General features: G+C 47.8%; 1 protein-coding gene across 2 annotated transcripts in view; it reads right to left on the bottom strand.

The window, feature by feature from the left end:
* The window catches only part of SLC12A2 (solute carrier family 12 member 2), a 908845-nt gene that overhangs the window by 712336 nt on the left and 178573 nt on the right, over positions 1 to 17936 (bottom strand). For both annotated transcript variants that reach the window (XM_069625621.1, XM_069625620.1), the window contains exon 6: positions 12460 to 12570. In XM_069625621.1, the coding sequence (XP_069481722.1) occupies positions 12460 to 12570 (111 nt within the window). The remainder of the gene's footprint in view (positions 1 to 12459; positions 12571 to 17936) is intronic.

Raw genomic sequence — 17936 nt, 5'->3', positions numbered from 1 at the left:
CCCTGCGTAGGTGTGCAGCTGCCACCGCCAGTACCTTGGTGAATACCCTTGGTGCTGAAGCTATCCCGAAGGGCAGTACCTTGAATTAGTAGTGGCGACTGTCCACCTTGAAGCGCAAGTATTTTCTGTGCGCTGGGAGCATGGAAATATGAAAATAAGCATCTTTCATATCCAAGGTTGCCATGTAATCCCCCTTTTTTAGGAGGGGGATTACCTCTTGTAGTGTGGTCATACGGAATTTTTGGGGCTTGACATACTTGTTGGCAGGCCGTAAGTCCAATACTGGGCGCATTGTCAAATCTTTCTTTGGCACAAGGAAGTAAGTTGAATAGATACCCTTGTTTACCTGGTGTCCTGGGACGAGTTCTATCGCGTCCTTTTCTAGCAGAATGGCGATCTCCTCGAGAAGGATCTTCTGATGTTCTAAGGAGTGTATTCTTTGTCGTGGAGGGTGGTTCCGGGGACGCTGCAGTAATTCTATACAATATCCTGTGGACACTGTTGACAGCACCCATCTGTCTGAGGTGATCCCTTCCCAAGCCTGGGTGAAGTTGGAAATGCGTCCCCCTACTGGGTTTGCGTGAGAAGGGACCCTGAACTGAGCGTCACTGCTTTGGTGGAGGCGTGCCACCTCCCTTGTTGGGGCTGCCTCTGCCTCTTCCACGACCTCTCTCGTTACCCCTGCCGTAACCTTGGGTAGACTGCTGGTTGTTGTTCCATTGTGTACCCTGTCCTTGGGCATAGTTGCCTCTGTGAATTTTGGCCGCGTGGGCGACGGAAATTACTGTTCCCCCTCTGGTTAGGGGGTTTGTTAGTAAGCTGGCCAAGGGATTTGAGAGTCTCGTATTCGTCCTTGGCATTCTTAAGTGCGTCTTCGACCGCTTTCCCAAACAATAGATCGGGTTCCACCGGCTTGTCTATTAATGAAGCCTGGGTTTCTGTTTTGAACCCCGACTGCCGTAACCACGCATGTCTCTTGATAACAGTACCTTCTCCTATCAATCTTCCTGCGTTGTCCGCGGCGTCGAAAGTTGCTTTTAATATGCAACCAGACACGGCTCTCCCTTCTGCCGAGATCCGAGCCAACTGGCCCTTTACCGGTTCAGGAGCAGAGGCTATGAGCGCCGCGACCTCTTCCCATTGATGGCAGTTGTAACTTGCCAACAGGGTGGTGGAGTTTGCGATCCTTGCTTGGTAGGCGGACGTTGAGGCTACCTTCCTGCCAAACCCGTACAGTTTTTTGCTCTCCTTGTCGGGAGGAGCTTCTGACGCCGATAAGGGTGTCCCAGCCCTCTTCCGAGTGTTGGTAACCACTAGGGAGTCTGGTTTAAGATGTCCTCTTATATAAAGAGGGTCAGACTGGGCTGCCCGAAAAAGTTTTTCGACTCTGGGGTTGACGGATCTGGTGAGGTTAGGATTCACCAGGGATGGATCTATTCTACGTTGGATAGATTTAAGGATAGGGATGGTCTGAGCGACCGGCCTCCTCTCTCCCACCAACTCTTCTGCGAAGTCCCTTTCCTCCTGTACACCGTGGGTGTCGATGTGAAAATGTTCTGCTGCGCGAGCGAGAACTTCATTAAGGAGGGGCTGGTTATCAACTGGCGAGTCGGTAACTGGGGCTTCGCTCTCTACCGGGGAATCTACTCTGTAAATTTCCTGCTCATCTTCTACCTCCTCCAGGTCCTCATCATCCGCATAGTATTCAGTCCCGGTTTGTTCCTCCATAATTTCAAACTCCTGGTCCCCTTCAGGGAAAGGCTGTCCTTGGTATCTGGGGTGTGGAGTAGAGTATGGAGTAGAATAATGCTGCACCTCTAAGGGTTCAGGTCTTTCGAACCGGGCCTTTTTACTTAGGGGGATAGGATCAGAGGAGCCTGAGGGTGTGGCCCCTTGAGGGTCATACGAAAGGAAATGTTCTGGGTTTTTGTCATAAAAATCAGCTAAGGAAGACATCCTTGACATGACCCTGTCTATGTCTTCACTGGACCATTCTTTGGAACAGGGTATGACTTTAGTGGGCAACTTAGAGGACTTATCAAGGGTACCCTTGCTGGATGTTGATGTCCCAGTAGATTTGTGTTCGTCCGTCTGCTTAGGGTGGAAGGATGGTCTTACAGGAGTGGAAGGCTGTGCTTTCCGCTGTTTCCCCCCCTCTCCGTGCGTGGAAAAATGTTTTCCCTGCCCCTTGGAGGCACCAGAGACTTTCGACGCCTGGCGTCGAGGGTCGGGAGAGGTATCTGTGTGTTTCGAGCGTGGGGCCTCGCTAGTGTTAACTGCGGCCTCGGTCTCCTGGAGCGCGGCCTGGGGGTGGAAATCGTCTTCGTCTTCCGACGATCGAACTTCCGTTAATCTAGGGAGCGAGGCACTCTTGGCAAGAGTGGATGATTGCCGTGCGTCATGCGGCGATCTCGATCGAGAGCGCCCAGAGGACACCGAGTCGGACCGTTCTATCTGTGCCTCTTTCCGAGAAGTCGACGTCGTCGAGGTTCGGTTGGACTTAGTGTGCTTAGTGTGTGTAGGGTGTGTAGCGCTTGCGTCGCCGGGGGTCTTCCCCATAGCCGCCCTGCCGGACAACCTTCCGAGGTCGGGGACCTGCGCTCGGCAGTCTTTCGACGCCGTAATGCCCTCGCCGTCCGAAAGTACGGCGTCGCTGCCATCGCTGAAGGCGCCCTCCGCTGCCATGGCCGCCTGCCTGGCGTGGTGGGCCCAACGCTTTGTCGAACGGTCCTTAAGTGTCTTAGGCTTAAACCTACTACAAGCTCTGCAGTTCGCTTCGGGGTGGTCCCTCGGCAAGCAGAGATTGCACGTGGTGTGCCTGTCGACCCAAGGGTATTTGCGGTTGCACTTGGGGCAGAATTGGAAAGGGGTACCCTCCATACGCACCTTGAGGCAGCGGGCTGGTAAGTGTAGGAAATATATAAGGTGTACCTATATACCAAGAGTGAAGAGTATGTACCACCCCCCACTCTCCCTACTTGCAGGGCCGAGGCCAGCGGCCTACTAGGCCCGGGCCGAGGCCAGCGGCCTTCCGAGGCCCAGATCCGTCGTGCAGCAGCCGACGGTCGATGTCTTCTCCAGCCGTCGTCGAGGGTCGACGTTGGGGTGGGGAAGGATGTTAATAATTTTAAACTTCAATAATTAGCAAAAGTATGGCTAAGGCCAGGGGCCTCCGCAAGATGCTTCCGACCAGTATGGCAGAAAAAAACAATCTGAGGATCTTAGACGCGTGAGGGATCTTGGGTACAGTGGACGTCACACTAGGGATAGTATTACTGGCACGCCTGTGTCGACGCCCATTTTCGAGTTTCGAAAAACAAACTAATACTCCGCAGCTTCCACTAGATGTCGGCCTATGCACAGCATGTGATCTAAGCAGATTCCACAAGCCTCAGAAATATATATATATTTCCAATAACCAAGAAACCATTCGCAGATTCCTGAAAGGGGATTTGCACTCCTCACAAAATGCACGCCAGCTTGTGATTCCACCGTAATTCAGAAACCAATCAACACAGCTCTTCATAATATCCAGTTTTATTTTTGGCAAAAGTTTAAAAAAGGAAAACAACACGGAGCGACGCATTTCGCGGCGTCCTCGCCGCTTGTTCACACACAATAACAATGATGTAGCAGCACCCAGTATAAATTAAAGATTAGAGAGTGTCAAAACCGTTCGGTAGACTTTGGGCCTTTTGACATGAGTCCAGAAAAAGAATTAGGAAAAGATAAAAATAAAATTTACCTTAAACAGTGAAGAGCTCAGTTTAAAAAATTGACGTCATTAGGATTGAATGAAAGAAAAATGAAGAAATTATTGGATAAATCAATGGATAAGGAATTAAACCGGGAACATAAAATAAGCAAAATCTAAAATAAAAATAAAAACCCCAGCATCAACGAGGGTTACAGGCCAACATTGAATAAAATTGTGCAGAGCAATAAAACAGCATCAGGGTGTAATAGCGAACCAGAAAAGGGGTATGGCTGACCAAAATTGGGTTACCAGACAAAGAATATTGTGCAGAGAGCCAATTTTACAAGTAAATACAAGGGTGAGTAAGATACATTTTTGTGTCTGTAACAATGTTGGTTTATGTTACAGATGAAAATCATGGAACTTGCGTGAACATAGGAGGAATGTCTGCATGGCCTCAAGTAGGGAGAAAAGGAAAAAAAGGCAAGTACTGGTTCACACTACAAGAGTGTGGACACACTATTGATTATTAAGAGTAAGAGGACCCAGGTGAGTAACACAAAAAAAGGTAGATAATTGAAGACAGTGTCTTCAACTATGTAGCCATTTCTTCCCAAGATAGTTGCAATCAGGTGAATAGAGTAGTATATAAATGCAAACATGGGCACTTCAAACAACGCAGGACATCGAAGGCAAATTGAAGGTGGGTAATTTTTTTTGTTAGGATGCCAAAGGGGGTAGGACTTGGCGAGTGTGTAAAAATGTTAAGGAAGGCAAACGATGTGTCTTATGTTAAAATAAGTCACATAGTAAGAAATGGTGCCATAGTCTAGAAAAACGGGGGTAGACTAGATTAAGCGTAGTGGGGTAAGGAGGAGATAATGCGCAGCAAAACGTTTCATTTGTCTCAACAGGATGAACACAAAGCACAGATGAAAAGGCCATGGTCCAACGCAATTGGAAGAAAGATGGCGAAGACAGACAATGGAGAAGTTACAGCATAACTGGAAGAATTTACAGCTGAGCGGGAAGCACATGCAGCAAGGTATAAACCCCAAGTATCATAGGGTTGATAAGTAGTTGTATTTATGCACCAACGAGTTATGGAAAGCCTGGGAGTTAAATGGGCTTGAAAAAAGCTAGAAAAACCTAGAAAACAATTTGTTAGAAGCAAGGAGAATGAATTTAGGCAAGAAAGAAACTTGACCTCCTTGCTTGACCCGAATAACTTGTCTGTATTTCGATTTTTCAGAGAACAGGGATCCCTGATAAAAGTTGCCCTTGTCTGCTATGGATGCGCCTAGGAGATGAAGACAGCAGACCTTTTTAATTATTGTATTGTAACAATGTATTGTTTTAATGTTTTGAGTACCTCTACATTTGAAAATGTCGATCTAGAGACGAAAAAGTCCCCTGAAGGGACAAATATGTCTCTGGATATGTTTATTGAAAACAACTCAGATTCCAACAGATTGATCACATACAGTAAAACAAATGTGAATGTATACACAAAAGAAAAACAATTAGTAGCTTGGATACACAAAGAACGAGCATGTCTGAATAAGCTTTTTCTAGGAGGCAGGGATGTTCAGAAAATAAGATAGATGTAGTTTAAGGCAGGTGAATTTTCCCAGGACACGCAAACAAGGGGTTGGGTTGAAAGGAAAAAGTGTGACAGAGACATATTTATTTATCAAAGGAAACTCATTCAGCTTTTTATTTAGGTGAATAAAAGAGGAGGCGTATACATTGGGAAATTACAGCACACAAAACTGAGCAAAAAAGGATTGGTTGAGGAACCCGACCAAACAATGCCCAACTAGAATTTACACATGTTGCAAAGGACTGTTTCTAAAAGGCTCCCCCATCTTGGCTTTGCTCCTGGCCCCCTGCATGATCTCCAGATCGGCCTGTGAGAGGCTAAGGTGCCGAAGCGTTACCTGCTCAGGTACCACACTGGGGGGGCTAGTTTCCCTGGCACAGGGTGGATGACACTGCCCCCCTGCTGTGCCAGAACATGTGCTGGGCCAGTCGGAAGGTGCATCGGGGCACCTCCGAGAGGCTGAGTAGTTCTGAAAACCATGGCCTGGCCGGCCACCATGGAGCTATCAGAATGATGAGGAAGCAGTCGTGAGACTCCTTGATCTTGCAAATTACCCTGTGGATCAGAGGAGTGGGTGGAAAGGCGTAGGCTTTCATGCCGGCACACTGGAGGTGAAATGCGTCGCCCAGAGAGCCGGGGCCCTGCCCTTGCCAGGATGCGAACTGAGGACACTTCTTGTTGTGCCAGGTGGCAAAGATAACCATGTGGGGGTGACACCACCTGTTGAAGATTTCCTGAATAACGAGGTAGTTTAGCTGCCACTCATAATTGCCCGCTCCCAGCCTGCTGAGCTTGTCCGCTTCCAGGTTGGAGTCCCCTGGGAGGTGGACGGCCGAGAGGTAAAAGTCATTTTCCAGGGCCCATTCCCAAATGCTGATCGCCAGTCTGCACAGAGGAGGGGATCTGGTGCCTCCCTGCTTGTTGACATAGTACATGCTGGTCGAGTTTGTCTGGATGAGAACAACCTTGCCCTTGAGAAGTGGTAGGAATGCTCCGAGCGCTAGCCAGATGGCTTTCAGCTCCAGCCAATCGATGTGGTTTTCCTGCTCCTGTCGAGTCCAGGTGCCGTGGACCAAAAGATCATCCAGGGTGGGTCCCCAGCCCTCGAGCAAGGAGTCTGGTGATAGTGGCCTGTGGAGAGGGCGGCCGAAAGGCCTGCCCGTCCGAAGGTTGCAGTCCATGGACCACCACGTTAGGTCTGGGTGGAGAAATGGAGGAACGGAGATGATCTCGGATTGCGAGCCCCGCTCCCGATTCCTTGAGGCCGCGAAGTACAGCTGAATCCTTCTCATCCTTCGTCTCGTGTGCGGCATGGCTAATAGGACCGCTGCCACTAGACCGAGGAGATGTTGGTACCAGCATGCCGAGGTCCCCTCTCTGCTGGGGAAGTGGGCATTGGCCCTCTTGATGGACGAGATTTTGTTTTCCGACGGGAAGCTCTTCTCGGAGCATGTGTCCCAATTGAGTCCCTGGAATGTCAGAGTCTGCATAGGCTGCAGCTGTGTCTTCTTGAGGTCGAGAGAGAAGCCCAGATCATGCAGCGTGTTCATAAGGGCATGAGAAGAGTGGGGAACTGCGAGTGGAGAACTGCTTCCGGAGATGTAGCCCTGACGAACCAGTCATCAAGGTATGGGTAGATGTGGAGGCCCCACGCTCGGAGGAGGGCTGCCACTGCGTACATTAGTCTGGTAAAGACCCTGGGGGCCGAGTTGAGGCCAAATGGAAGGACTTAGTATTGAAAATGGTAGCCCATGATCCTTAACCGTAGGAAAGAACGATGGGGCTGCCATATCGGGACGTGTAGGCACGCGTCCTTCAGGTCCAGGGAGCACATCCAGTCTCCTTTGTCCAATGTCTCCGCAATAAAAGCTGGCGTAACTATCTTGAATTTTTGCAGGGAGAGGTTGAGGGTGGAAAGGTCCAGCACAACTCTCAGGGCCCTCCTGGTGGTTCTTCTGAATGGCGAAAATCCTGGAGTAAAAGCCAAAGCCTCGCTGGGAGGCTGGAACTTTCTCCACTGCCTGGCTCTCCACGAGTGACCGGATCTCTGCCAAAAGAGTTGCTGTCCCAACTTGTGGGAGGGGAGGGGAGGAGGGAGGAAAGGCTGGGATAGGAAGGCCGGCACCAACGGAGACATGTGGACCCGAAGGAGCATGTCATGCCGTCTTTCCCTCAGAGGCTGACGCTGAAAAGGCGGACTGGAAAAAGCCCTTACTCCCCTCCCTCCCCAAACCCTTTTTGTCGTTTGCGCCGGTTCTGAGGCGGCAAGTGGTCCGGCTGCCTGGATCTGCGTTCCTGGAAGCCGAAGAACCCTCCGGATGTACAACCCTTTTTCGGGGCGCTGCGGAGATTGGGTGTATGATTTGGGCATGGTCTTTGTAAGAATGGATAAAGACTGCCGTTTGTGAGCTGTTTTTCTTTTTGTCCAGCTCCTCGTCAATAGAGGAATGGAAGAGTTCCCCACACCGCCCTCGAACGGAAGATCTAGAATGCGCTCCTGGACATCCGGGTTGAATTTTGTTGCCCGGAGCCAGGCTGTTCTTCTCATGTCCGTGGCAATGCAGATGTTGCGGCCTGAGGTATCAATATGGGCAACTATGAATTCAATGAGGTCATGCGCCACCAGCTTGGCTTCAGCTAGCCCTGCCCTAAAGCGTGATTGGCACTGGGTGGGGAGTTCCGGGAGGAAGAACGATATTTCCCACATAATCTTTGGTGTGCAGCAGCCAGCATGGCATCTGCGTTGGCCTGATGGGGCAAGGATGCGTTGGAGTAGATTTTCTTGCCTTACACCTCCAAGATCTTCTCCTCCTTGCCTAGCAGCGCCGCAGAGCAGGAGGCCGAGGACGACTGAGGCTTGGAGTATAGTGGTGCTGGAGCGATCACCGAGGAGTGTGGCTGAGGATGGGTCAAGTGCAAGAGTTTATCCCCCGCCATCTGCCTGTACTTGGCATCCAGGTGTCGATTGACCGGCTGGGACGAGTGGGGCTTGAGTCAACCCTTCTTGGCCAGGGAGAGATCGGTTTGCAGTGGAATCACACTGTTGCCAGAGCAGCATTGCATGAGGACTTCAGCCAGAACCCCTCTGCCGGCTGCTCGATCCTCGGGTTGGGAGAGGCCCAGGTACTCTGCCAGGCCAGCAAGACGTTTGTGGAAGGCCCTGGCTGAGAATGGCGTAGACTATAGGCCACATACCTGGTTGAGGCCAGTCCCACCTTGACACTCTTTCTTCCCCGAATTCCTGGAAAGGTGTCAGACGGTTGCCTCTTTCTGGCGCGGTGGCCATTTTGTTGAGCTGCTTGCCACATGCCTGCGCCGTGGTGCTCAGCCCGCTGGGCCCAGCCTTGTCCAAGACTCATGCTTGTGGATCACGAGACCTATCCTGCTCCTCGGCACGGTAGGTGCGACACCCTCGACCCGGGGGGTCGGTATAGCTGCGTTTAGGCGCCCCCTCAGATGTATTGCCAGTATTAGGGCGTGGCCCCCTCAGCCATGGTGCCGGTAAAAGGGCAGAGCCCCTCGGGTGTAGACGCAGTAAAAGAACCTTCTGGTCCCTCAACACTGTGCCCAGGAGGATCCGAGGATCCCTCAACCCGAAGGCCTGTAGCTGCAACAGCCTAGGTGCATGTGCCAGTAGAAGGACCTGGCCGGTCCCTCCCACATGGGAGAGTCCCTGGGAAAGAGTCTCCCTTGTGGTGCACGCTGGAAAATATCGGCCCCACCTTGGGCCTGTTTCGATGCTTCACAAAGTTCTTGAGATCCTCTGGAGAAGACCTCTGGCTAGCCTGTTCTTCAGTGGCTTCGAGGAAAGAGTCACACGCCGAATAGGATTGCCAACCGTGCTCTGGGCCAAGGCAACGTAGGCATAGGGCGTGGGGGTCTGAAGTTGGGAAGAGCCTGTTGCAGGATGGACACCTGCTGAACCCTGTAGAAGTTGACATGTGCCGGGGAGGAGCGGGACGCCAGAGGACCGAGTACCTGAATGATAGACAAGACAAAAAAGACAAAGTAGTATCCGCGCGTGGAATTACATGGCCGAAGCCAAACCCAGGAGCGCTGGTGAATTCGGCCCGTTCCAGTCGACATGGAAAAGGGGGACTGAGGTGTGGCGCCAGAGGGCTGACTCAGGTAAGCGCATGCTCACTGGGCCGCGCCAAGCACGCCTCTAGATTTGAAGGGGGGGGGGGAAGGTTTTTTCTGGTGAAAAAGGTTCCATCTCCCGTCCCTTGGAGGGGACGCCCATAGAGTATGGAGGAAAGGAGACAGGACGTAAGAGTAGGTGTTAATACTGACTTTGTAGAAATGTGTTAGGATACAGCTTAGATTAAAGTAAATTGTCTATAAAAGAGGGTGATTAGGTCAGAACAGCGACGTCTGCAGCACGGTAGCCCAAACTCAAAGCTGGTCGGCCAGACGGCGGTCCTGGGGCCCTTCCGAAGACTTCTTCGTAGAACTCCAAGCCGACATTGAGAATGGATGTTCCCTACACTCCAAGGATAGCAACTCCTTCGCAGAATTGCTGGAGATTTCCACAGAACAGGGATGTAGCAGGTCAGCAGCTCCTTCTAACGGGTCCACGGTCTCCTCACAAGTCTTGTAGCTGGACAGGAATCTTGGCTCCTTCAGTTTCTTCCAGGATCTCTCCACAGTGGGTGCAGTGATCCTCTGCTTATCCTAAAAGCCAGGTACGAGCTTCAGCTCCCACTAACCAATGACAGATCTGGCCCACACAGACCCTGCAGCAGTGGTACAACCAAGACCACTGCCAGAAAAACTCCTTAATTCCACTCAATGTGGATTAGGACCAGACAGTGCCAGCTCACTTCCTGGCAGTAAACCTACATAGCCCTCCTGTAGCCAGACACATGATTCTGCTTTCCCGGGCTCTGGAAGTCCATGTTAGGATTTTCCTGGCTTCAAAGGCCAGGAAGAAGTTTAAAAAAGACAAGATGGCCAAAGGACAACTGAAGAATCTTGTGGCATGGCCATGTTTGACCACTAGCCACAGTTAGTAGCCAAACACGGTAAGGCTAAAACGATATGAAACAAAGAAAATAAATAATAACTGCTGTCACCAGCTTGTCCATTTAGCACACCTAGAGTAATGAAAAAAACCTCAGAGTGTTAATATAGGGCAAAACAAAAAGTGTGCCCCATTGTACTGAATTGTACAATGATAAAATGTTACCACAAGTGATAAGTTACTAGAAGTACTAACAAAGTAACTAGACTAAGGAGAAGTCTTTCCCAGTTCTGACAACTGAAGGACATGTCCGTTTCCCCATAAGAGATGAACAAAAGACTGTAGTGAAGCTTAAGGCTTCACTGCACAGTAAAAAGTACAAGTCAGATACAAAAGAGCAAAAAGTTTGTGAGTCCACAGAAATGGAAGAAAAGGTGCAGTAAAGAGGAATCTTTCCAAGCAGGCATTGCACAAAGCCCAATACCGACCACTCTCTCCTCAGATATAATAGAATCATTCGCTTGAGCAGGGGTGCCAGAAGGGACACAATATGGACATGTAGATGTATTGTGAGAACCACCTCTTCCGGGAATATTTTCAGCAGAACTATTATTTGAAGCCTGTGAGACGTTTCCAGGACCCTTCTTGCTCACACAGCAATTGAATAACGGGATACGAGTGATCCGAGGCTGTGGAATAATGTGTTGGAATTATCTACTTTAGGTGCAGCTATCTTTATATATGAGCTATTCACTAGCTTAGAATGAATAACTGGCCATTTAACAGGAAGCTCACACATTAGTCAACGCTCTGCTGCAAAGAACAATCTTCATTATGGGCATACAACTAGCTCTTCCTTTGATACTGGGACATAGTTATCAACACTAATGTTTCTGAATTCCAGCGTGTATAGTCAAGTCATCTGTACTCCAAGAGGGGCAGGTAAGATCTAAACAGGATTAATTCATATATTCATCCACAATGGCCTCACCATAAGGTGATCTAAACATAGCAAAAGGGGATTGGGAACAAATTAATAGACGAGTTATTACCCAATCTGTTGGTACTCAAGTCATTGAACTCTACAGAGGAAGTTAAAAGTGACTGAGGGTTCACACTGTCAATTGAGCATTAACACAGTGAGCTATTCACCCTCCAGCACAACTGTACTCTAAGCAAATGCGCACTTTGTGAAATTATTGGGGATTGCCTTGATCTACAACTTTCAGGTGTGATAAAGCATGCCAACTTGACTTTTGAACACGTAAACAGCCTTGGCCACCTCAGTTCACTTGAGACATCGGATGTTTCCAGATGCAGAGGGTCTTCCTCGCAAACATCGAGGCAGAGCTTCTGCACAATACTTAGCCTCAGTCTTCAAGGACATCCCAAACTCAACTTTGGCAACAAACAGATGCAGACTCACATCTAACCAGGTTAGGAAATTAATGGAACAGTGATCATTGTTGTCGCTCAGAAGGGCACCTGGATTACGCTACTTCCATTACATTAAATATTTGTGGGGTTAACTAGGTAATTATAGAACACAGTGCGTTTGCATACTTAAGGGGCATGGGTTGCAGTTCGGTTATGATCCGGGCAACATACATGGAAACTGATTTGCATATCCTGGGTTATACGTTTCGTGTACTCTGGATTCAAACCAGTTATGTTTCATTCTGGACAACCTTTTTACTGACCTGTAGAGTAGCTTTTTAATCGAACCTTTAATCACATGGACCAGTGCATGGTTTATAGGATCCTGGTTTACTGAAGAGCTGCAACTGGTTACTAACACCATAATGAACGCAACCTATTCTGCAGCAATTGCCAGAATCCCACACCACTGCATATTCTGTAAATTATACCAAAAAAAGACTGGTGTAGGTTACAATTCTCAGCAGATGACCGTTTAAGACTACAGCTTGCAGTCGATCCTGGTCAAACATTTTGGCCACACCAAATATTTTTGGATTTGCGAATAATGGAATAAAAAGTAAACAAAAAGAAATAATTTGTTGTAAATTGAAAAAGAATTCAATACATTGCAACAGTTCTAAAAGCATGGCATGAGCAGCTCCCTCTCAAAAATGTTAATTTAACAAAGCAGAACTGCAAGATGTGCGGAAGTATTTTACATTTTAGAGAGATAACATCCTTATTTGGCTACAAGGGAATTTGAAACAAAGTCCATACTTTTGATTCCCATTCCATTCCAGCGACAGATATACCCAGCAAAACCACTATTGTGATGGCTCCAATAATCCTGATGTCATTCGTCCCGTCAATCATAAGAGCATCATTTTCCTAGAAAAGAAATGCACAGTATTAAGACAAACTTGCAGAAGCATTACAAACCCAGTATAATTCAGCGTTTCATTCAATACAACTGAAAATAAAAACAGCACCAGTTAATCAACTGTCCAGGAGTGATTGAGGAATTAATTTTAGTTTTCATTCCATTAATAGTGCAGTAGCTAACCATTTAATGTACCCTGCCCCATATGTTACTAAAATTCACGCTTAATCATACAAGAGATTAGAGAACCTTAGGTTGAGAAGGTTGTATGAGAAAGGGCCACTGCAGAGGTTGGAGGAGCAAAGTTCAAGAAACCAGTCACCTTAAAGGATACCCAGTGATATTACTGGAATTAAACAATATGTATTCCCAATTTAGGGGTACACAAATAAATCAAGTTGCAAGCTACTAGCCAGGCATAAAATGCAATGTCCCCCTCCCCACACCCCGCGGGTTTTGAGCTCTAAGTGCACACTTTCCTACTCGCCAGGGGCATCATTAGCAAGTGGCCAGTGGAAACTGTGCATCAATGCATGGTCAATTGTTTCCTGATCAACATCCAGCACTCTGTCCCTATGAACTAGGGCTGCCATTAGATAAATTAACCACGTCTTAGAAAAATTGGGGGAGTAGGGCTATTTGACAACTGGAAAACCATAGGTTTAAAAAAATTGTATTCCAGGAGATATCACAAACCAGATATTCTACAAACAGATTATGGGCCAAAAGGTCTACATTTTTCTTTGCAGATTGCCTGGAGGATCATATTCCATTTGTGCAAGCATAACACCAGGGATTCGGTTTAAAAAGTGATGCCCTATTCTGCTTCCCACAACTCCATCTCCCAGCCGAACATGCCAATGCATCACTACCAATGTAGGACGGACAGTGATAAATAGATTAATCACGGGCCACGTACTGCCTCAATCTGGTGCTCTACATTATCAAAAAGGACGTCAAGAGCAGATTCAATGAAACCAATGATTCTTCCCGAACATGTGCATAAAATCACACATAGCTAAACTAGTGATATCCCTCTGTATGGCAGTGGGAGCCTAAACTTCACACATCTGTTGGGAGCCAGGCACTTTTCCTGCCAGATTATATCACTCTGAAATACAGAGGTCAATCCACCAGAACAACATATGCTTAGTAACGCCCTGCAGGCTTGGGTCCTAGGGTAACCAACAAAAATTGCCATCCTTCCCAGATGCCCCGTATCCACGAGGCATAGCAGGCGGAAACCCTCACAGGGTCCACATTCTTAGATGGAGAAGGAAGAGTGTAGAAGGCAGAAAGATTAATATTCTGTGTTAAGTGACAGCTTAACAACCTTGGGTAGTAAGGTTGCCATCAGATTCACAGTCTCCTATGAAAAGAGATGTAAGGAGAATTAAGAGTGCCTGAGGCACACTCACAAATAGCTAAAGTGATCGCGCCCAGGTACATCACTTTTGATCCCTGCCTGACCCTGGGGTGTGTGGGGAGGGGACCATGAAGGCAGTGGACCACTACCTGCTTTGTGATGCCGAGAAAGTATATGAAGAGTACCCAGTCACCTGCCCATTCAAATCCTACACCTAGTCCAGATGTGCCAATCAGAAGTCAATGTCCCTTTAAGACTGGTGTACAGCGGACTTCGCTGGAGGGCCGAAGGTAGCACAAAAATATCTCATACAGTGGACCAGACTGTATGGGGGTGAGCGGGTGGTAAGGGTGTCCGTGAGCGAATTTGATGGAAGAAAAAAAAATAATTAAAAAAATAAAAAGGTTTTGAGGTGTTCTTTTTTCACTTTATTTTTTTAACTGTAACCTGTGTGATCGCTGCCTTGTATTGGCATGACCTGTTTGGTTCATTTTTAGTATAGATTTAAATCGAAGTACAACTGAAAGTATCAGGATGCAGAGACAGAAAATGTACAGTAGGCCAGGCAACACTGCAAACTCTTAGTGACTTGTAAGGCCATGAATAATGTCCTGAAGGGCCGCATCTGGCCCGCGGGCCCTGTGTTGTGCACCACTGCTTTAAGACATGTCCCGGTACTAATTGGGATATAATTATGGAGTTGGCAAACCAAAACCCTTCTACACAAACCATTTTACCCTGGAGGCAGAAATACAATTTCGACCACGAGACAGTCAACCTGCTCATCTAGCAGTAGACCTCCCCTGAGAATACACTGAAAGAACCACCAGAGTGGTGCAGTCCCTCGCAAAGCATCAATGCACTAACAAATGCTGAACAGACTTATTGAAGCCTTCAACCACATGAAACATACAGTCCACAATGCCACATTAGAAACACCTGAATAGATTCTGAATATATGTTAAACGAACCTACACACAGATGGAATACCTCACAGGTACATATGCTTAATGTGTGACTGGTGCCAGGGAAGGTCTGAGGTGTATAAATGGATGCCCAGTACGAGCAGGGTTGTGGGTGTTCGGAGTACCGGAAAGAGTAGTAGCGAGCAGACGTTAGAGGTGATCTAGAAGCCGAGAGAGAAAGGAGTATTTCAGGGGCAGAAAAACTCAGGAGGTGGTGGGGAGAGGAGAGTGTGGGAGGCAGGCGACAACTGGAGATGGGGAAAATTAAAAGGTTGCGAAGAGTGTGGAGCTCAAGAAATAAGAGCAAATGGCGTTGAATTATTTTCTTTTTTTTTAAAAGACGCAAAGAAAAGGGAGTGAAGCAGAAAAGGAAGTTGAAGGCACGGTTGTTAGGCAGACAGCCCACTTTTTAACCACATGTGGTAGGCCCCGTTACATTTTGCAGGGTTTGTGACTTGTTTTTCTCCCAGCAAGGTTTAATCTCAAGCCTGAGAAGTGGCTCTGTTTTTGAGCTCCAACTCCTTATGACGCCTAAGGGACGTGTAACCCAAAAGGTGCCCCTTACTTTTCCAGAGAGTAGGCTACGTTAGTCATGTGGTAGTCCCGTGGGCTTTTCGCGTGTGTAAAAAAAACAACAAAAAAATAGTTACTCATCCACTATTTTACCTGGCAGGGTACTTTTTTTGCCCCCCCTCACCCATTCGTAAAAATGTAGGTTTATAGTTTGCCTCGTAGACCAGAGGGGAACATGACAATCTCTTGTCCCTCTGTATGAAGTAAGTTGGTCATCTTCGGTCACTGTATGTGTGCCCCAGGACGGAGGTTTGTAGCCAGCCTGAACCCAGTTCTGGCCTCGTATGGCCAGATGCCTTAGACAATGCAGATTAATACCTTTTTGTGAGGTCTTTCCAGAATAAATAGATATGCTCTAAGGAACAATCTGTCATTTGCGGACCACCTCTCCATTTGAATTATGCTAGTCATGTGATCTTCCCACACAAAGTGTAATGATTAATGCTGCATTTTGGAAGCTAGTGCTTCACCATAGTGACAGCAGCATTTTCCCCCACCCCCAATCCATAGTCCTTTTGCTGACATGCTTTTGGTAGTTCAGTTACATTGGACGAGATTGAAGCCTTTATAGCACACACCAAAAATACAGCAAACCGATGCACGTGTCTGGCTTTCCCCACACCCTGTGCTTCACCTACCAGTCTTTCCATTCATCAAAGCCATAGCTGATGGACGTCTTAACATTGAAGGTGCAAGGGCACATGAGGGAAAGGGAACCTGTAGTTCAATAGCCAATATAAGGAGTGCGTTTGTTCATTCTCCCACATCCAATTCTCCACCTGCCATACTTGTGTGAGAGTCTGAAGCAAAAAGCCAAAAATCGAGGGTGGACCTTACCCCAATCAAGCCAAACTGACTGACCAAACCAGCGTCAGCCTGACAGCAGGAATCCAATCAATAGTGGGAAATCAACACCAATGGTGAAATCAATGGTGGCCACTTAGCAATGACATGCCAGGGAACATGACCCAAAGGCCACCTTGACTCTCACTAACTGGGACCAAAGCAGGGTTCCAAATTGAGTGGAGCCATTCAGCTCCTGCTTCTATTCCATCAGAGACAGGTTAGCTTAAAACAAGCAGCCACCAGGAGCTACATTTGGCTCCCAAGGCCAGTTGGTACCTTACAAACATGCCTATGTGACATTTAACTTTGAGAATGCTTATAAAGAAAATGTATGGGGACATCTAGTACACATTTAAACATAATGAATCATACAAAATTGACAAAGTGTGCAACTCATGTGGAAGTGAGACTTTTGTTGTGCTGAGTTCTCGCTCATGGTTCCCCAGTGGTAGCTTCTCCCTACTGGGTGATGCCTGACACCCGTGAGCTGGTTTTAGCTCCTGCTCATCTTAATTTTAAACCTTGCAAAGCCCTTTATGGGGAGGAAGTTTCTGGAAGGAGATGCTTTCCATGATGCAAGATACTATGCAGCAGACTATGGTAGTTTCAGGATCCTGCTTAGTCTGCCAGTTGCCTCATGCAGTGACAAAAAGCTGAACTGAGGTGCATTTTGCCTTTTTCTGTTCTGAGTAGAGAGTTTCAGGGCTCCGACATCCAAATTATGAAGCGCTCTGTATGCCTCAAGGGTAGGATTTAAAAATAAGGTGAAGAAAAACCTCATTAAGATGGAAATCCACCAGGGCCTTCACTTTGAAAGACTGGGAGGTTTGAAAGATAACATTGGGGAGATCATGAAGAGGTCTGAGGTTGAAGGAGACCGACTATCCCTTCCACCCCTTGTGGGCTTAAATGACTACAACTAGTAAGGCTGTCTTCTGGGTCAATAGTTATAGATCTGCTGCGGCCACATGTTTATGTGGCAAAGAGAAAGAACAATATTCAGATCCCAGTAAGGATGTGCTGGGTAAAGGAGGAGAACACTTCAAAGTGCCTTTTCACAGCCATATTTGAAAGGGAAATGTGATGAATCTTGCAATGTCCTCGCTTCTTTCCTTGAGGTTATGGCCAGGGGACGGCAGCTACTACCTGATCTTAACCCTGGGGACAGCTATACGAGGGAGGACCTTTTGGGGGGTGGAGGGGAATAGGGGTTGTACACCTCAGGAGAACAGGGCATTGTTGGAGGAAACCACATACCCCAACTGACTTAGGCATATTGCCACATTCCTAACCACTTTTATTTCACCCCAAACTCTCATTGGGGACAGTACATTGGCAACTGGGACAAGAAGAGGCAGGAAGCAGCGAGGATCACTTGCAAGCAGGCTCAGCACCCACTTCCTCAAAGCCTTACAAGAAATGGTCCCAGAACTACTGACACTAGAAAGAACAGAGTAATGAAGATCACGAGGACCAGGCAACCAACGCAGCAGTCTAGTTGGAAAATGATTAAACAAGTTGGGAGGTTTAAATAAGGGCTGGCTACAGCCAACAATGAGGGGGAGAAAGAAGAGCTGCAGACAACGAACTGCAGCGCGTTACCAAGCTGAACATCATGTTGTGG

This window comes from Ambystoma mexicanum, chromosome 6p (genome assembly GCF_040938575.1).
Source record: "Ambystoma mexicanum isolate Mex_15411 chromosome 6p, UKY_AmexF1_1, whole genome shotgun sequence".
NCBI classification, from domain to species: domain Eukaryota; kingdom Metazoa; phylum Chordata; class Amphibia; order Caudata; family Ambystomatidae; genus Ambystoma; species Ambystoma mexicanum.
This window is presented reverse-complemented; position numbering and strand designations above follow the sequence as displayed.